Below are 21242 nucleotides of genomic sequence, written 5' to 3' on the forward strand. Positions count from 1 at the left end.
AACCCACTCACCATCCATGCCAATCAAAATACAAAGCCCAGAGTCTCACTGCAAAAAAAAAAAAAATTGCAGCTATAAAAGTTCTTACCCTGGCATGTTTTGGATTTGTATTTAGGCATAAAAAAAAAAAAAAAATCACACATGAAACCTGTGTATTTTCGGGCAACTCTCTTGTACAATTGCCTAAATATTTAGCATAAACCTAAAAGCAGAACTCCAGAAAAAAAAGTTTTCCCCATGAGGTGGAGCGGCTTGTTTTGTCCAGGGGCGCACAGGAAAGTGATCAAAGGATAGGGTATACCCATCCTTAGAGCCTCTAGAAACAGCGCCCACCCCCATCCAGCAGTGGGCTGTTCCTGCCATTCTCACATCCGTCAGTGTGTGAAGATGCCAGGAAGAGTCTTTGCACAAGACCGCTAGCGTGCAGGAGCGGCACACTAGATGAGTATATCTCCGCGCTCCTCACCCCTAGACAAAAAAAAAAAAAAAAAAAAAAACACAACAAGCAGTTAACCCATGCAGTGCAGGCACAGCCCCACTGGGCATTTTTTTTCCCGGAGGTCGTCTTTGAAGCGGACGTTCAGGCAAAGTATGAAATATAAAGAGCCAAAACTGTGCCCAAATTTGATTCCAGGTTGTAATGAAACAGAAAAAGGAAAAAAACAAGAAAAAAAAAACCCCCCAAACTAGTGCATGTGGGGGGATAATGAAGTGCATGAATGCTTATGCAAGATATCAAGAAAACAGACCATGAGCAAGATATCAGAACTACTATGGGTGATCTGGAAAATGCTAGTAGACTGCCTGTCTCTAGCTTCAGTATTCTGAGACACTGACCTATAACAAAGCAATCACAACTCCAGATCTTCACACTTGTTCCAAAATACTGACTCAATGTACTAGATCTAAAATAATTGTCAGAATAGCTATGGAACTTTCCCAGGTAAGCGATGCACATGCACCGAGCCATCCACATGATGCAAAAGGAAAATGTGATTAAGCAGACCTGGCCACCTTCTTCCATTGATCCACTGTTCCGTTCTGATGCTCAAGTGCCCCTTTTAGGCTATTTTGGCTGTGGACATGGGTCATCATGGGCACCCTGACTGGTCTGCAGCCCCACATACAAACTACTATGCTTATTTTTTTCTGCTTTCAACACATCAACTTCAGGAACAACATGTTTACTTGCAGTCAAACATATTCCACTGACTTTTAGATGACATTTTAACGAGATAATTAACGTTATTCACTTAAGCTGTCAGTGGTCATAAAATTATGGAGGATCTATGTATCCCCCTCATGACTGGGAGGAAGTCAAGAATTCTGTATTTCTTAAAGAAGGTCTACTGTAAAAATTCTTGGCAGTCTTCATACAAAATGGTCATACTTCTGTTATGTTCTTTTATAAAATATATAACTGATTTTTTTTTTATTTTTTATAAAAATGATATTTACCAGACACAGAACTTTCTAGAAGTGTATAGCCCTCTGTCTCCAGATCTTCTGAGGTCTCCTCTGCAGCTGCGCCTGCATGTTCCTCATTTTCATTATCACCATCTTTACTTTGGGGGACCACCTGCAGAGTATACTCGTATGCACAGAGTCTGCTCTCGAGATCTGAAATCTATTAAAAAGCTTTACTTATTACATAATCTTGCAGATAATGATTAGGCACATAAAGGACATTCATGCAAGAATTCCAGCAGCACCAGCTAAAGAGTGAGACTAGTCCCAAAACCTCAACCTGGCTAAGCAAACAATTCTACTCAAGTGGTGCCTGCAATAAACGTCACTATAATTTATGCATTATTGTGGTGCTCATGGATTTCAGGCATAGACTGTATACTAAGCCAGGTCAACATGAAGCTCTATCCCCAACCACCTTTCTCTAAGGCTTAAAAGAAAAGTATGGACTTATAAAAATGCTATATTTTATTTTATTTTTTTTAACAGCTTACCTGTAAAAATTCATTTTCTTTGAAGTACATCATGTGACACAGAGCCATAGTAATTACTATGTGGGTTATAGGCCACCTTCAGGTGACGGACACTGGCACACCTTAAGACAGGAAGTTCACTCCCTATATAACCCCTCCCACTACTGGGAGTACATCAGTTTTTGCAGCAAAGCAATACCCATGTATACCAGAAAGAAGGGAGGGACCTCTGTATCCCGTGATGTACTTCAAAGAAAGGATTTTACAGGTAAGCTGTAATAAAAATTTCTTTAATTCCTAAATTAAATTGATTAATTTTCTTATTGTACATCACGGACACAGAGCCATAGTAGTTACTATGTGGGATGTCCCTTAGCAATGCCAACTGAAGAGACACAACAAACATAGGGCACCAAGAGACTAGAGGACTTATACTGCTGCCTGCCATACACTGCGCCCAAAGGCGATATACTCATGACTGTTTACATCTACTTGATAGAATCTGGTAAATATATGGATTGAAGACCAAGTTGCGGCCTTACAGATTTGAGCCATGGAGGCTTGGTGATGCACTGCCCAGGAAGTACTAACAGCCCTGGTGGAGAGTGCTTTAATATGAAAAGGCGGAGCTTTCCTCTTTAAACCATAAGCTTGAACAATCACTTGACAAATCCATTTAGAAATAGTAGATTTCGATGCTGCCTGTCCTTAGGACCTTCAGGCAACACAAACAAAACATCTGTTTTACAAATCTGAGCAGTCACCTTCAAGTCTACTTTGACTGCTCTCACCACATCAAGAGAATGTAGTGACCTTTCTTCCGCAGAACAGGGTTCTGGGAAAAAATTAAGGTAGAACAATATCCTGGTTTAAAATGAAACTCTGACACTACCTTAGGTCGATAATTAGGATGAGGACGTACTACAACCTTCGCTGCTCTTTCTTGAAAAAAGCCATATTTGATTATTCACAAGGATAACGCAGATAGCTTTATTGCAGAAGATATGGCTACCAGAAAAATTTATTTCCTTGTCAAAAGGACCAAGGGAATATGTTGTAATCGGCTCAAAAGGCTGTTTCTGCAATGCCGACAGGACTAAATTCAGGTCCCAAGGGTTCAGGGGTGACCTAACCAGAGGATTAAGCCGCGGTAACCCCTGAATAAAGCTACGAACCAGAGGGTGTGAAGGTTTCGGCCTCATCGACTGATAAGGCCGAAACCTGGCATTTCATAGTACTCAAGGCCAGTTTCATTCCTAATCCCATCTGTAGAAAGTCAGGGATCCTACCTATGACATATTTCCTGGGGTGCCAACCCCTGAATTCACGCCAGGAGACATATGCCTTCCAGACTCTAATATACGACTCTGGAGGCCGGCTTCCTTGCATTAACCAGAGTAGACATCACTGAACCCGATAGCCCATGCTTCTTCAGAATGTGGGTCCCCATAGCCAAACCATTAAATTTAGCGTTTGTAAGGTAGGATGGAATACCGGACCTTGCGAGAGGAGGTCTGGCCATGGCAGTAGGGTCCATGGGTCTTTTTTTTTTTTTTTTTTAGATGGTTCTAGGCTTTTTTTTGGTGGCTGAAGTCGTCCTTCTTAAGCCCTTTTTGAGGTGTTTTACCCCCCCCCTCCGAACATAGCCCCATGGACAAATGCAGAGGTACTAGCAGAAGGATCGCATCCACTGCTTGAGCAATAGTCCAGCTCTGCCGTTGCCATTAATGCTCAGCCTGATGCTAGTAATAAATGTGTCAATAGGAAATTCCTGTGTCACCAAACCTCTTTCATGCCCCTCTTTGCTCTTGTGTTCCTCTGACAACTTACAGCCAGCACAATGAGTTTTTAAAAGCACACAACTTACAGCCAGCACACAGAAAACAACATCGCCGATCATTTTAGCACTCTCCTTCCCCGTGAAGAAGGGGGAGAGTTTAGCCCAGGTGGGGAGTGTCTAGTGGAGGCAACCCCCCCCCCCCCCCCCCTCCAAACTCACCGGAGGTCTGACCTGCTAGCCAGAGGAAAAAAGCTGCTGCTTCCTGACAGCATGATCTCTGAGGAAAGCATGAGAAGGTACGTGCTCCATACAGCCTCCAGTGGTGACACTTAGGCATGACAACATTTACACGTCAAAGGAGACCTTTCATAAGAAAATTAAAAAATTCCTTAGAAAACTCCACTTACCTTTCCCGCCGCAGGGTCTTCTGTGGTAAAACCAACAGACCCAATCTTCACCCTTCACGGTGGGTTCCATTAACAAAACTTCAGGAACCCGGGACTCTCAGGGAACACGCCTGGATTCGTAATAGCACCTCACCAGTAAAACTTTATGGCTTTAAAATACCAAAGTACTGGATCCCGGGATCCAGCTCTCTAAAAAGAGAAGCGTTACAGGACCGGGTACCATTCAATCTGGCCTAAAGGACACCTTGAATGGATCCGGCTGCATAGCTAGACCCACCCCAGGAAGGATTTCTCCAGTGGAGCTCAGCACATCTTTACTCATGACCAATACCCAAGACACGAGCGAAAAAACTGAGGTACTCCCAGTAGTGGGAGGGGTTATATATGGAGAGAACTTCCTGTCTTAGGGTGTGCCAGTGTCCATCACCTGAAGGTGGCCTATAACCCACATAGTAACTACTATGGCTCTGTGTCCCGTGATGTACGACAAGAAATAATACTCTAGGTGGATGCAGCATTGATCTAGTGCTGCATCTGTCCGTCAGCTCTGCAGTGAGAGTGAGCGATTAAACACCATTGATCGCTTAGTTCTCCCTCCACTCTGAGAAGAGCCGAGACTGTCAGTTACCAGCTCTATGCTCCCTCAGCGCTCAATGGATCGCTGGGCTGAGGAGGAAGCAGCTCTTACTCTCGGCAAATCGCAGAGGCTGTACCAGGTGCCATTTCAGGATTTTGGGCGGATCCCAACTATATGGACGGGATCTTTTCAGAGTCTGGACTGGCAGAGTGAACTCAACCAACAGTGGACTTTAGCCGGCTGTCGGCTGAAAATGGGTCACGGGAAAGTGGAGCTCTAGATTGCCAACAAAGGATTGATTCTGCCTAGAATTTCTGACCTGTCTGGCTCTTGAGAATTGCGATGGACAGTTGCACATAAAAAAAATAAAAAAATAATATATAGCCCTCCACCCCTGATCACTAAACACTTACCTAGCTCCTCCAACTGATCCAGCACTGTCCCATCTAAAGTATCGCTTGTCCACTTTCTGGTCTCACAGGAGACACAGACTGCAGTCAAACTCTTGCAAGAAGGAAGCAGGGGCTTAGCTTACCAGCGCTGTGTGCATTTATGGATGCACAGCCTGGCTCAAGAGCATGTCCGTACGGGTGCCCCCATAGCGCATGGCTTGCTATTGGGGTGCTGGCAAAAAGCAGCAGACAGTGCTGGCGGGGTACCGGCAAAGTAGTAAGGGATCACTCTGCGCAATCTTGCTGCACATTACAGGTAAGGTAACCTTTTACTTTCATCATTTAAAAAAATACTTTTTAGAATCCCTTTAAAATAATGCACAAAAAAAAAAAAAAAAAAAAAAAAAAAAGCTACTTTTCAAAGAGGATGCAGTGATGTACAGACTAGTAAAACAAAGCAATAATGAACATTTCATACAGTATGTATTTTCCTTGAACTCCTTGTGGGAAGTTTCCTCACAAAGTCTTATGTAAACCCCTGTCACTATTTTAAATAGAGGTACAAAGTCATTCTAATCTATTACTTAGGAGGTGTAATTATTTCTATTTTTAGACTGCCAGAATCTATCTGGAGTGTTTTTAAATATATTTTGATCGCATCATCCATCATCGTTGTGAAGTGGTTTGAATTATTAACATTGCCACCTACACAACTGCTGTACTTTGGTAATTTCAAACTCTGAAAAACAGTTCCAAAATTGGCACAGCAATGCATGGCTTTTAGCGGAAAAGTGTCTCACTACAAAAAAAAAAAAAGAAAAATTGACAAAACCATTATGAAGTTTAGAACACTACTAAGCCTTTAAAAGGAGAACTGGTTAAAAAAACAAAAAAAACAAACAAACACACACACCTAGAGATACCTGCACATACCTACAACAGCCCCCCAAAACCCACCCACCCTGACAGACTCCTGGCGCATTCCAGAAATCAAAGCACCAACACTAGGTGATGTAGGAGCTTCTCACCAAGCCCTGCCCTACAAATCTTTCTACCGTCTCATCACCATGTAGGACAGCTTAACCACTTGTCTACCAGGCCAATTCTGACACTTCTCACATGCAAGCATCTCTTTTTTTTGCTTTAAAATTACTTGGAACCCTCTTTTCGAAGGAATGCAATGATGGGTTTTGCAATTTCACACGGTATTTGCCTTTTTCAAATGCAATTTCTTGGGGGGAAAAAAAACTTTAATGAATTTTATTGCACACAGGCACAATATAATACCCATTTTTATTTGGCCAAATTTGATGCTGGGGTCACACTAAAGCATTGTCAGACATTGCATGTAAATGCTGTGCAGATCACATGCCATGTCTGTGCGATGCAAAGTGTATGGCTGAATTTGTATCGCATTTGGACCAGAATGGTGCAGGACCCTGTTTTGGTCCACACTAGAACCGGATCCGATCCCTGCACCATTTGACAGATGTCATTGACTTTATATTGACAACCGTAACAGTTTGCAGCCTAGAGTTGGAAAGTGGTTAAAGTAATCTTAACCTCCTCCCGCCCGCCCTATAGCCGAATGACGGCCTTAGAGCGGGCGGCTTCCTTCGCCTGGCCGTCCCGGGACGGCCTGGTGTTTACTTCCGCAATGCGCGCCGCCGGGGGCGCGCATCGCGGAAGTATTGTATTTGCCGTGTCTCCCGGAGACAGGCAAATACAGATCGCCGTGAACGGCCAATCAAAGCGGCCGTTCACAGCGCGATCGCAGCTGCCAATGGGAGATGATCTCATATGTAAACATATGAGATCATCTCCCATTGCCGTGTCTCTCCCTCCTCACACAGACAGCGTGTGAGGAGGGAGAGCGATCTATGCGTCAGCCCCAGTGCCAGCCCCAGTGCCACCTGTCAGCCCAGTGCCACCTGTCAGCCCAGTGCCACCTGTCAGCCCAGTGCCGCCAGCCCCAGTGCCGCCAGCCCCAGTGCCGCCAGCGCCGCCAGCCAGCGCCGCCCGTCAGCCCCAGTGCCGCCAGTGCCGTCAGCCCCAGTGCCACCTGCCAGTGCCGTCAGCCCCAGTGCCACCTGCCAGCACCAGTGCCACCTGCCAGTGCCATCCGTCAGCCCCAGTGCCGTCAGCCCCAGTGCGGTCAGTGCCGCCAGTGCCAGTGCCACCTGCCAGCGCAAGTGCCACCTGCCACCACCAGTGCCACTTGCTAGTGCCACCTGCCACCACCAGTGCCACTTGCTAGTGCCACCTGCCAGCCCCAGTGCCACTTGCTAGTGCCACCTGCCAGCCCCAGTGCCACCTGCCAGCGCCAGTGCCACCTACCAGCGCCACCTGCCAGCGCCAGTGCCATCCGTCAGCCCCAGTGCCACCTGCCAGCGCATTTAGCCAGCCCCATTTGCCAGAGCAATTAGCCAGCGCCATCTGCCTCCAGTGCCATCTGCCTCCAGTGCCACGTGTCGTCAGTGCCACGTGGGGTCACTTTGTGGGCATTTCCATTGTCCTGGTGCTCCAGGGCCTTCAAAACTGTAATAGGTGGTTGAGAAATAAGATGTGTAATTTATGCTCCTAGAACGCCTGATGGTGCTATTTCAATATTGGGCCTCTGTATGTGGTCAGGCTGTGTAAAAGTCTCACACATTTGGTATCGTTACACTCAGGAGGAGTAGTAGAACGTATTTTGGGGTGTCATTTTTGCTATGTACATGCTATGTGTTGGAAATATCTTATAAATGGACAACTTTGCGTAAAAAAAAATGCGTTTTCATTTTTTTTCCACATTCCCAAAACTTCTGGAAAAAAAATGAACCATTCAAACGACTAATTATGCCTCATAGATTATACGTTGGGGTGTTAGCTTTCCAAAATGGGGTCACTTTGAGGGCATTTCCATTGTCCTGGTGCTCCAGGGCCTTCAAAACTGTAATAGGTGGTTGAAATGAAATGTGTAATTTATGCTCCTAGAACGCCTGATGGTGCTATTTCAATATTGGGCCTCTGTATGTGGCCAGGCTGTGTAAAAGTCTCACACATTTGGTATCGTAATACTCAGAAGGAGTAGCAGAACGTATTTTGGGGTGTCATTTGTGGTATACACATGCCATGTGAGAGAAATAACCTATTACATTGAAAATTTTGTGAGAAAAAAAAAAATCTTCATTTTGCAAAGAATTGTGGGAAAAAGATGACAACATCAAAAACCTCACCATGCATCTTAGTAAATACCTTGGAATGTCTACTTTCAAAAAAGGGGTCATTTGGGGGGTATTTGTACTTTCCTGACTTGTTCGGGTCGCAAGAAATGATAGGCCACCAGTACATCAGATGTGATCAATTTTGTGCGATTCGCACCACAGATTGTAGACTAACTTTCACAAAGACCAAATAATATCCACTAATTTGGGTTATTTTTACCAAAGATATGTAGCAGTATAAATTGTGGCCAAAATTTATGGAAAAAAAATTATAATTTGCAAAATTTTATCACAGAAACAAAGAAATATGCGTTTTTTTTTCAAAATTTTCGGTCTTTTTTCATTTATAGCGCAAAAAATAAAAACCCCAGAGGTGATCAAATACCACCAAAAGAAAGCTCTATTTGTGGGAAAAAAAGGACACAAAATTCATTTGGGTACAGTGTTGCATGACTGAGTAATTGTCATTCCAAGTGTGAGAGCACCAAAAGCTGAAAATTGGTCTGGTCAGGAAGGGTGTTTAAGTGCCCAGTAAGCAAGTGGTTAAAGCCTAAACCATTTTTTTTTTTTAATATATTGCAGGTTACCAATCTTTATACGTGGCGACTATTCGTTTTCTCATTATGCAAGCTATTCACTCTGTTATAGACCTCATGTATTAGAGTACATCTGGATTCGTGAGCAATAGACACCCCTTTGGACAGCAGCATTGTCAGTCTGGGAGGAGAGAAGCGTTCCATGGAGTAGCAAATTTAAATACACTAAATCATATTGAACTCAAGCACCAGCTAACACTTGGGCAGTTACAGCAATAGGTTTGTTCCTTTTAGGATAAATGTTTCCCATGAAAGCTGATCATTGTAAGCCAGCCATTCTCAACCAGGGTTCTGTGGAACCCTAGGATTCCTCCAAAGGTTCCTAGGGGTTCCTTGAACTGTGGCCGATTGACCTCCTATGTTAAGGTGTCTGCATAGTTCTGAGGTCAATGCCACTTGATAGAGCCAGTTGCATGAAGCCAACAATCTTAAGCCATCCATAGGGATTGCATTTTGACCACCGGTGTAAGGGCTGCCTCATTCCACATGACCACAAATGTAAGGGGCAATTTTTTTCACTGACTAAGCAGTGTAAAACGGTTTGCCTCAATCCTCCAACTGCTACATCTGAAGGACAGCTGCTTCTGTGGAAAAACAGACTTACTGGCTAGATCACCAGGCAAAACAACAAAAAAAATAAAAAACAAAGCAGCCATTACATCTAAGAATTGGTAAGCTGCAATATAAGGAACATCAAGCTCCTGCACTATCAGGAAGTTGTAAATCTTTTCCTCCAGCAGGTACATGCCGGCATTGTTTGTTTTAAAGAGGAAATAAACCCTGATGAGTTTACTTCCTCTTTCATTCCCTGCAAAGGTAAAGCATAATGGACTACTATGCATCGCATAGTAGTCCATTATGTGTCACTTACCTGACACAGGAGCCAGCGATGACACCGCTGTCCCCTGTAGTCCGGGGCATCCATCTTCTCGGTGGGTCTCGCTGCTCCGCCGCTGTCATTCGGCAAAGCCGCGATGATGCCACTCCCGCGCATGCGCACGGGAGCCGCTACGCGCGGCATATTCGCCGTTGACGGTGCCGTTATCGGTGCGCCGCTGTCTACAGCGCATGTTTCGTGCTGTCCCATACTTGAATAGCAAGGTATACGGGACGACTATGATCCCCACCATTGATCAGATATCTATAAGCTACCGAAAACAAAAACCCCAAACACTTACTCTTGAATGCAGCAAATTCATTTGTTCGGTATGTCGTCTGTCCTTTTCTTTTAGGCGCTCTTGGTGCTCTTCCTCTCTCTTTTGAAAATCAATTTCTCTAAAAGTAAAATGAAAAACAAGGATATGTAAGCAACAAAATAAAAAGGCCTATTAACCAGTTTTCATTCAAGATGTACAGATTTTTTATAACTTTCAAATTTAATCTTATCTGGAAAAATGTAAATCATGGGTGAACGTTGTTAATCTGGGGTCGAATAAATAAAAAAGACACATTGATACAGAAGCCCTTAAGTAACTATTTGAGGAAAAAAAAAAAAAAATTGGATTTTTGTACTCACCGTAAAAGTCTTTTCTCTGAAGTTCACCGACTGACGCAGCCCCTTTATTCTTGACCATAGGGTTGTTACACCACCTTCATGAGAGGGTTAACATGTACAAAAACAGAACTTTCTAGTTCCGCCCAAAGGGCGGTCCCTTCAGTAACAACCCCCCAGCCTGCTTCCTGCAGCCTCAGTATGTCAACAAGCAGTATAATGTAATCAATAGTAGGGAAGGGTGTTGTGTCAGTCAGTGAACTTCAGAGAAAAGGATTTTACGGTGAGTACAAAAATCCTATTTTCTCTTTCGTTCACTGACTGACACGGCTCCTTTATTCTTGACCATAGGGACGTCCCCAAGCAGTGTCATAATGAGGGGTGGGAAACCACATAAAAAAAAAAAAAAAAAAAAAAAAAAATTCACCCACGACCACAAGTGCGCCCTAACCGGGGAGTCACAACCTTATCTGCATCAGAACTTGCGGTTAACAGTGCATTATATAAGGTTTTTTTTAATAAGAAAATAAAGTGCAATTGCAACATTACACAGCCGCCTGCAAAACTTTGCGGCCAAAAAAGGCATCAGCCGATGCGCTTACATCCACTTTGTACAATTTTGTAAAAAGTGTGAACGGACGACCAAGTCGCCACCTTACACACTTGAGCGACTGAGGCTTGATGTCGGAAAGCCCAAGAGGTTCCATGTTCCCTGGTGGAATGGGCCGTGACAGGAAAGGGGGCACCTGCCCCTTCAAGGTTTAGGCCTATACCACAATCTGTCTGATCCGCCTGGAAATGGTGGCCGACGAGACCGCCATACCTTTATTTCAGACCAGCTACCGAAACAAACGAGTCTGACTTTCGAAAAGGGAGCCATGGCAGACCAATACACCCTTAGAACCTGGACCGCATGCGGGGAATGAAGGGCCACCTCCTTAGGATGCGTCAGTTTAGGACACAAACGATGGTAACACAACGTCTTCATTGAGGTGGAACACCGAAACCACCTTCCGCGGAACAGAAGGTTGCGGACGCAACACCAACTTATCCTTATGGATAACCAGATAAGGCGACTTGCAGGACAAGGCCGCCAGTTTCGAAAACACACCTGGCCGATGTAACTGCCACTAGAAAGACCACTTTCTGGGAAAGAGTCAACAAAGGAATTTCTCAGATATTCTCAAACGGCGGTTTCTGAAGCGCTGATAACACCAGGTTCAGATCCCACGGGGTTATGGTGGACGCAGCGGAGGAACTACATGTCGTACCCCCTGAACAAAGATGCCCACTAGAGTGAGACACCAGTGGTCACTGTAAAAAGACAGCCAAGGCTGATATTTGTCCTTTAATGGTGCTCAAAGCCAACTTCTGGTCTACTTCTCGCTGTAGAAACAGCAGGAGACTGAAAATTGAATAGGTGCACGGACGCCATTTTTCTCCTTGCACAGAGATGTACGCCTTCCATGTACGAAGATATATCTTCCGAGAAGATGATTTTCATGCTCTTAACATAGTTGAAATCACAGAGTCCGATAGGCCCCGGTTCCTTAGCACCTGGCTCTCAGCCATGCCGTTAAAACCAGCGATGGTAAAGCAGGATGGAGAGCCAGACCTTGAGGCAGAAGGTCTTCTCACATCGGTAGTCGCCAGGGAGCATCCGCAACCAGGCTTACTAGGCCAATCTGGGGCAATCAGAATTACTGGCATCCCCTCGGTCTCCACTCTGCGAAGCAGACGTGGTAGTAGCTTTAGTGACCCCACGGAAACGCCAGAGCATCCGACGCATCTGCCCAAGGATTTCTTGTTCTGGATACGAATCCCGGCACCTTCCAATTGAGACGGGAAGCCAGGAGATACATGTCTGGTGTGCCCCATCGCAGGCACAGTAGCCTGAACACCTCCAGATGCAGCGCCCATTCTCCTGGGACCAGCATCTGGTGACTTGGGTAGTCCGCCTGCCAGTTCTTCACTACGGGGATGTAAATGGCCGAACCGGCTGGTACATGTCGCTCTGCCCACTGAAGGATGTGAGCGACCTCACATGCTGCAGACGAGCTTCTTGTTCCTCCTTGATGATTGACATATGCCACCGCCATGGCATTGTCTGACTGGATTCTGATCAGACGCCCTTGTCTCATCGACTATGTGGAGAGGCAAAGCCTGATCGCTCAGAGTTCAAGCACATTGATCGGCAACTTGGGTTCCTCACCCGACCGGAGACCCTGAGTCGACTGTACTCTCAGTACTCCACTCCAGCCAGTCAGGCTGGCGTCTGTTGTGATCACAGTCCAATGCAGAGGAAGGAACGACTTCCCGGAACGGAGTGCCAGGGACCTCAGCCACCAAAGCAGGGATTCCCTGCCTGGCTCACCTGAATCTGCTGATTCAGTGATAACAGATAATGTCCCATTTTGTCAATATCGCCTTCTGAAAGACTGGTGTGAAACCGGACCTACGGTACCACCTCGAGGGAGGCTACCATGAGGCCCAGAAGTCTCATGCAGAAATGCAGATCCCACGTTGTCTCAACAATGTCAAAATTGGAGACAATACCTTGGTAAACACTTGGGGTGCTGAAGCCAAGCCAAAAAAGGGGGAGCCACAAACTGGTAGTGGGCTTCTCTGACTGCAATTCGCAGAACCCTCTGATGCCTGAAGCATATGTATATGTGCAGGTATGTATCCTGAATGTCCAAAGATGCCAGGGAGTCCCCTTGGTGGAGTGCAGAGACTATTGAGCGAACCGATTCCATTCTGAACCTCTGTAGTTGAACAAAGCAATTGAGGCTATTAGGTCCAAGATTGGACGTACCCCTTCCTCTTTGGGGGATTAAAAACAGATGGGAGTAGAACCCCTGGAACCTTTCCGATTCCGGAACAAGCACCATCACCCTGCAGCTTAGCAGGTCCCATACTGCCCCCAATAGGGCCTCCCAACGAGCCGGGAGTAAGAGTATGCCAGAGGGGAAGAATCAGCTTGGTGGCCAAGAGACGAACTATCTTGTAACCAGAGGAAATCAGTTTGCAGGCCCATTGGTCAGATAGCCGAGAGGCCCACCGGGCTGCAAACTCACAAAGGCGACCCCCCATCTGTATGATGGGCAGGGACAAACCTTCATGCGGTTGGCTCCCCATCGGGGAATCAAACCCCAGTCTCCCGCATGACAGGCAGGGATACTCTCCACTATACTAACGAGGAAGCACTTTTGCTCGTAAGCTTGCGGTTCCAGGGACACTTTTGTCCCTCATCCTGTTGGACTGGGAGCGTGTAGCCGAAGTCCCGGATGGACAAACCTCTTTTAAATGGAAATGAGCACCCTTGCCTGCGGCATGGCTCCTTAATCTTCCTGGCCTGTGGGAGCAAGGTACCACCTGTGACATTCTTAATAATGTCATCCAACGAGGCTTCAAAGAGCCACTCACCAAGGAAGGGTAGATCCACCACTGCTGACACTGAAGCCCTGGATAGCAGAGGAAGCGTATCCAGAGCCGCGTCCCAAACGTACTTAAGACCGTGCACTAACTGGTCTGCTAGTTCCACACAGACGGGAGTAGCCTGCTGCTTCTCCAATTTGAGGTGCAAAAGTTTTGCCCATTCAGTAAGTGTCTGCGACACAAGTGCTGTGGTCAGTACTGGTCTTATTGCCGACCCCCCCCAACCCTAAATAAGGAACGGGCCAATGCCTCGGTTCCTGCCAGTGGGGTCCTTACACAGGAGCCCCCTCTACCGGGATAGTGGTTACTTTATTTAACCCAGATACTGGGGGGTCCACAACTGGCTCTACTCAAAGGGGTAACGCACCGCCATGCTTTTTGGGACCAAAAAGGTTGTTGCGGTTGCCCCCATTCCTGTATATGAACTTATCTAAAAAAGTCAGATACGGAAACACCTTAGGTGTACGGGCTGGCTTACAGGACCCAAAAGGGACCACTACTGCAGCAGAAGGACCTGCTGTATCCTGATCTTCAGGGTATCACGCACAGCTGTGATAGGTGCTACAACTAACTCCTCCTCACCATCTGTTCAGTCCTGGTCAGCATCATCTGAAACGACAGAGCAGGGGCCACCAGTGTCAGCGGGGCCCAAGTCTGCATCAGAGCTCTCCAGGGGCGATGGGCGGGGGCCGCTTTCTACCACCTTGCACCCACGCACCGCCTCCCCCCTGGCAACAAACGTTTATAGGACCGCCAACAAGGCGTCCAAAGGCATTGCACTGTTTGCAGACGAGCCAATTGCAGTGAGTTCGGGGGAAGAAACACCAGTTTCTGAAGCCATGCTGACCCACCCTGTCTGCCACCTTTTGGGGACTTAGGACAGGTGTATAGTCCCACCCCCCTAGCTGTTGCAGGCTGAGGGGCCCCCACCGCAGGACTCACCACCCTGACAGTTCTGCACTGTCAGCGTGTCAGCTCCCAGGTGTCTGAGTGAAGAAACCGTGCTGTTCTTAGCCTCAGGGACCAGCGCTGGGCATAAAAACCGTGGTGGGCTACAACAAAATGGCAGCCAGTATAAAGGACATGATCACAGGGAAAATGGCCGCCAAACTACAGTAAAATGGTTCCTGACCATGCTTCTCCCAAAGTTACACCAAACATGGCCGCCAAACAACTGTACACAGAGAGAGACAGTGAAAAAAAAAAAAAAAAAAAAAGACAGAAAATGGCGGCAGAACAGCGTTATGGCGATCACCATGTGCAGACCTCCAGACACCAAGCGGGGAGACAGACACCCAGAGGCACAGCCACCCAGGGGACCCTGGCAAACACACTGCTCAGCTCACACTGCTCAGCAGCCCATGCAGCATCCCCCAAGAGGGGGGGGGGGATATAAGGGGAGATAGTGACAGGGAGAGAAGAGAGGGAGGAGAGGGACCCCTGAATCAACCTCCCAGGGAATGCCCAGCTGCTCAACCCCATCGAGGCAGGGAGAGCTGTACTTACCATCCGGACGAGCCGGGGACATTCCATCATATGGGGGCACTTGTGTGGGCTTAATCCCAAGCTGAGCTGTGTGTCTATTTACATACAGATTGGCTCTGCCCTGCACACTGCATGGAAGAAAAAAAAAAAAAAAAAGTTCACTGGCTGGACAACTATAACTCAAATCCATCAACTTGGGTACAAATAGCCTGTGAGACTTTGAAGCGCAGTTCTGCTAAAAAAAATGCGCCGGCCGTGCTGTGACTGGCCGGGCAATCATCTGGGACCCGTGCCGCGTCCCAGATTGCCGAGAGGGAGGGGGGAAGAGGTCATCTCCCTTCCAGTGCAGTGGTTCGCCGGGGGGGGGGGGGGGGGGGAGTGTGTAAGCTGGGACCCTCCCCCCCAAAAAAAAGAATCTATTTTCTTTCATACAAGGGAATATCTCTTCAAATTTTGCAGGTCTCTTTGTACCCACAATGAGCATGACAAGACAGAGAAGGATCAATTACATCAATACTGTGACTTTTACGCACAGCAGAGGTCAGCATGTCCACCATTGCAAGCATATGGTTTGAAGCTCCAGCTTCAGACATAAAAGGAGTGTGTGAGGGAGAAGAACCTTCCGTAACCCATTTTAACACTTGGGCTTTGTTCACACGACCTGCAGAGATGTCAGTTTTTCTACATGCATTCTGCAGGGGCATAAACACAATTGATACAACATTGGTATCGTGCTGATTTTTTCTGCTCAGGAATCTAACCTGCAAAAACGTACTAAAATGCGCATAAAAACTGATGTAAACTCATGTCTCTGCATGTGAAATCTGTGGGTCAGTTTATCTGCACGTATGGTGTGAATGAGTACTTGGTTGTCTGATAAATAGTGACATGATGGCAGAAAAATATGCTGTTGTCAGATGGGCCACTTGCTGAATTTTTGCACAAAGTTTAAAAAGTTTGCACTGTAAATTGAACACATGCCAAACCAGCCCTTGTTTTTACAGTAATGGTCAGAGATACATGGTAACTTCTCTTACCAATCCAGCACACTCCCTATATAGGGTTCAGGCTTGGCCTGTCACAGTGGGAATACCCCCAAAGGAATCGTCAGGGTCCAAGTTCCATAGTGATGATGGACCATGGACATGTATAGCATTCTGCAGCTTGGGAAGTTGTATAAAATCTACATAAAAACAGAAGGCATTGATATGCAAATCTGAAAACCCAAATTTTATTAACAGAAAACATATCAAAGGATTAAAATGAGAAAATGTACCATTTTAAAAATGTAACCTTGAAACTGATGGCAGCAACAGGTCTCAAAAAAGATGGGACAGGGCCATATTTACTACTGTATAGCATTACCTCTTAACACTGTAAATGTCTGGGAACTAAGGAGACCAGCTGCTAGAGTTTTGGGAGAGGAATGTTGTCCCATTCTTGCCCGATATAGGATTTTAAATGCTCAACAGTCCTGGGTCTTTGTTATATTTTTTGTTTCAAGATGAACCAAACATTTTCAATTAGTGAAAGGTCTGGACTGAAGGTAGGCCAGTTAGGCACCCAGAATCTTCTGATACAAAGCTATGCAGTTGTCAGATGCAGTTTAGCATTGTCCTGCTGAAATATGCTAGGCCTTACCTTAAAAAGAGACGTCACCTGGATGGGATCATATGCTGCTCTAAAACCTAGATATACAGTGGTGTGAAAAAGTGTTTGCCCCCTTCCTCATTTCCTGTTCCTTTGCATGTTTGTCACACTTAAGTGTTTCGGAACATCAAACCAATTTAAACAATAGTCAAGGACAACACAAGTAAACACAAAATGCAATTTGTAAATGAAGGTGTTTATTATTAAAGGTGAAAAAAAATCCAAACCATCATGGCCCTGTGTGAAAAAGTGATTGCCCCCTAAACCTAATAACTGGTTGGGCCACCCTTAGCAGCAACAACTGCAACCAAGCGTTTGCGATAACGTTCAATGAGGCTTTTACAGCATCCTGGAGGAATTTTGGCCCACTCATCTTTGCAGAATTGTCCTAATTCAGTTACATTAGAGGGTTTTCGAGCATGAACGGCCTTTTTAAGGTCATACCACAACATCTCAATAGGATTCAGGTCAGGACTTTGGCTAGGCCACTCCAAAGTCTTCATTTTGTTTTTCTTCAGCCATTCGGTGGTGGACTTGCTGGTGTGTTTAGGATCATTGTCCTGCTGCAGAACCCAAGTTTGTTTCAGCTTGAGTACACGAACAGATGGTCGGACATTCTCCTTCAGGATCTCTTGGTAGACAGCAGAATTCATAGTTCCTTTTATCACGGCAAGTCTTCCAGGTCCTGAAGCAGCAAAACAGCCCCAGACCATCACACTACCACCACCATATTTTACTGTTGGTATAATGTTCTTTTTATGAAATGCAGTGTTCCTTCTACGCCAGATATACTTGGACACACACCTTCCAAAGAGTTCCACTTTTGTCTCATCGGTCCACAGAATGTTGTCCCAAAAGTCTTGGGGATCATCAAGATGTGCTGTGGAGAAATTGAGACGAGCTTTGATGTTCTTTTTGCTCAGCAGTGGTTTTCTCCTTGGAACTCTGCCATGCAGGCCATTTTTGCCCAGTCTTTTCCTGATGGTGGAGGCATGAACGCTGACCTTAACTGAGGCAAGTGAGGCATGCAGTTCCTTGGACGTTGTTGTGGGGTCTTTTGTGACCTCTTGGATGAGTCGTCGCTGCGCTCTTGGGGTAATTTTGGGCGGCCGGCCACTCCTGGGAAGGTTCACCACTGTTCCATGTCTTCGCCATTTGTGGATAATGGCTCTCACTGTGGTTCGCTGGATTCCCAAAACTTTGGAAATGGCTTTATAACCCTTTCCAGACTGATAGATCTCAATTACTTTCTTTCTCAATTGTTCCTGAATTTCTTTGGGTCTCGGCATGATGTGTAGCTTTTAAGGATCTTCTGGTGGACCTTACTGTGTCAAGCAGCTCCTATTTAAGTGATGCCTTGATTGTGAACAGGTGTGGCAATAATCAGGCCTGGGTGTGGCTAGAGAAATTGAACTCAGGTGTGGACAACCACAGTTATAGTATGTTTTAACAAGGGGGGCAATCACTTTTTCACACAGGGCCATGATGGTTTGGATTTTTTTTCACCTTTAATAATAAACACCTTCATTTACAAATTGCATTTTGTGTTTACTTGTGTTGTCCTTGACTATTGTTTAAATTGGTTTGATGTTCCGAAACACTTAAGTGTGACAAACATGCAAAGGAACAGGAAATGAGGAAGGGGGCAAAAACTTTTTCACACCACTGTATGGTGCCTTTCCAGTTGTGCAAGCTGCCCGTTCCTTATGTATGAAAGACACTCCAATACCATCAGAAGTACAGGCTTTTGAACTGAGTGATAAGCCGGAAAGTCCCGTTCCTTTTTATTCCAGATGACACAGAGTCCACGGTGGCCAAAAAGAACGTCAAATTTGATTTGTCTGACCACAAAACTGGTTTCCACTTTGCAACAGACCACTTTGATCATGATCTCAAGGCCAAATCTCATTTCAGATATGGGTTCTGCTTTGCCCGATACCATTTTACCGTGCATTTTTTGATGGCACAGTGAACTGTGTTCACAGACAGTGATTTTGGAAGTATTTCTGAGCCCATACAGTGAATTATACATGTTTTTGATGCAGTGCCATCTGAGGGCCAAATCATGGGCATCCAATATTGTGTTTGGCCTTGTCCCCGTGCACAGAGATTTCTCCAGATTCTTTTGAGATTATGCACTGTAGAAGATATATTTAGAGTCTTCGCAATATTACATTGAGGAACATTCTGAAATTTTTGCATTTTAGATGCTGCTTTTCAGATTGGTGAACCTCTGCCCATCTTTACTTTACACTCCAAGATGCCCATTTTATATCCAATCATGTTACTGTCCTGTTGACAAATAGTTGAAGTGTTCTTCCAGCTCTTCCTTGCTAGTACCACTTTGTCAGCTTTTTGTTGCCCTGTTCCAACATTTTTCAAACATGTTGCTGCCATCAATTTCAAAATGATCTTATTTCTTGACTAATTTTTTCTCAAATTAAACATTTGATAGGTTTTCTATTGTGAATAAAATATAGATTTATGAGGATTTGCAAATCATTGCATTCTGTTTTTCTGTAGACTGTACACAACTTTTGTTTTGGAGCTGGGTTGTACTGACTCGAATGCAATGCTTCAATTGTAATATTTAGAAGACTGAGGGGTTGACAAGTTGACCGAAGAAAAAGAAGATAAAATAATAAAGATCCCTTTTACACCGAGGTGCTTTACAGGCACTACAGCCCTAAAAAATAGCGCCTGAATATCACCTCTCCTGTCTCTCCAGTGTGAAAGCCAGAGGGCTTTCGCACTGGAGCGGTGAGCTGGCAGGATGTTAAAAAAAGTTCTGCAAGCAGCATCTTTGGAACGGTGTACACACCGCTCCTGGCCACTGAACTGAATGGGCACTGCTGCCAAACTGCTGGTAAAGCGTCGCTGCAGCGGCACTTTGTGGGTCGTTTTAACCCCTTTTCAGCTGCTAGCGGGGTGATTTTAACCGATACCGGCCGATAACCCCCACAAAAATGACAATAAGGCGCCTCCTCCTTGAAAGCTTTACCAGTGTCCAATCATCTGAAGATACAACCCAGGGGCTTTGAACACTCAGCCTGCCAACTGTCCTGTGCCATTTGATTTTTATCATCTGCTGAGTGTTACACATTAGTGATGATCTCTTAATATATTTGTTTCTAAAACATGGATGTAAAAAAAAAAAAAATCACATGATTATACAGAGATGACCTACTTCAGCTGACATTCCTTCAGTAATTTCTTGGCCTTTGTGTACTTCTTCTCCAGCGTATCATACTGCTCCTGAGTTTCTTTCAGATGTTCATTAACAGTTTTACACAGAGCCTGAGCCTCCAGCCAGTAGGTTTCCAACTTCTTAATCTTTTCTTTGTTTTCCTCTACGGACTGCAGATATTTTGACCGGTTTGTCTCCCAATCCAGTTTCTCAACCTCGGCAGCCTTTATCTTTAAAACAAATAAGACAGACAAGCCAACATGAATGTAAGTAAAAAGGTTTATATATGCCACATGAAAGCAAGCAGACTTCATAGTGGAAGATGCAAATGCAAAGATTCACTAATCTAACCATTCTCAATACTATTCTCTCGTGACCATTTCTTGTGACAGGTGAGAAAGCTTAACTCCAGCCTTAGCTTTAGTCTTACACAGGCCATTACCCTGTACTAAAAGTTTCTCAGTGTGCATCAGAAACTGAATTAAATCAAATAAAACCTGACCCGTGTCCTTCTTGGAGGAAGACTTCCATCATCTAGCGCTTTGAGCTCTAGCCTTACAGTTCCTGGCCCTCCCATTTCATTCATTGACATCAGTTCCACATGTGGGTGTTACCTGGAGAAATCTCCAAGCAAATGCAGCTGACTAGGAAATCCCACTCCTAGTGACTTCTACTCAAGACATTTTGATATTTGCCTAACAGCTTGCTGTTTGCATCAGGACTGAGGGTTAAGAGGCGTATTGAAGCAGTGTGCGGTAATGTCTTCATTAAGTTATGTACACCTCCCTGCTGGCCCCTCTCACCAGCCATAATCTGCCTTCACTGCATGAGGAAGCACAGGGACCTAGTGATTAAAGTATACAGTATTGTGTATTACATCACTGGGTCTTAAATAAGGCGTGTAATGAAAACAGAACATTTGAGGTAAAACTTACATTAGCGTGTGGATTGAGGGCAGAGGAGGAGGAGCCAGGAAAGGCAATATACAAGCAGATTAACCTTGACCTTTAAACTGTCCAAGTTGCCCATAGCAACCAAGCACATTATTGCTTTTATTGTCTAGGCTCAACCCCCCCGCCCAAAAAAAAAACA

The 21242-nt window shown here is 45.4% G+C and overlaps 1 protein-coding gene across 4 annotated transcripts in view; it reads right to left on the reverse strand.

Annotated features, from left to right (window-relative positions):
• Positions 1 to 21242, reverse strand: part of LOC143924007 (neurabin-1-like) — a 205903-nt gene that overhangs the window by 56015 nt on the left and 128646 nt on the right. For all 4 annotated transcript variants that reach the window (XM_077448012.1, XM_077448010.1, XM_077448009.1 and 1 more), the window contains exons 9-11: positions 20151 to 20380; positions 10077 to 10173; positions 1459 to 1627 (exon numbers count right to left, since the gene is read on the reverse strand). In XM_077448012.1, the coding sequence (XP_077304138.1) occupies positions 1459 to 1627; positions 10077 to 10173; positions 20151 to 20380 (496 nt within the window). The remainder of the gene's footprint in view (positions 1 to 1458; positions 1628 to 10076; positions 10174 to 20150; positions 20381 to 21242) is intronic.

The sequence above is a fragment of the Lithobates pipiens genome, unplaced genomic scaffold (genome assembly GCF_037356315.1).
Source record: "Lithobates pipiens isolate NorthernLeopardFrog02 unplaced genomic scaffold, aLitPip1_a1.2 Scaffold_22, whole genome shotgun sequence".
Classification (NCBI taxonomy): Eukaryota; Metazoa; Chordata; class Amphibia; order Anura; family Ranidae; genus Lithobates; species Lithobates pipiens.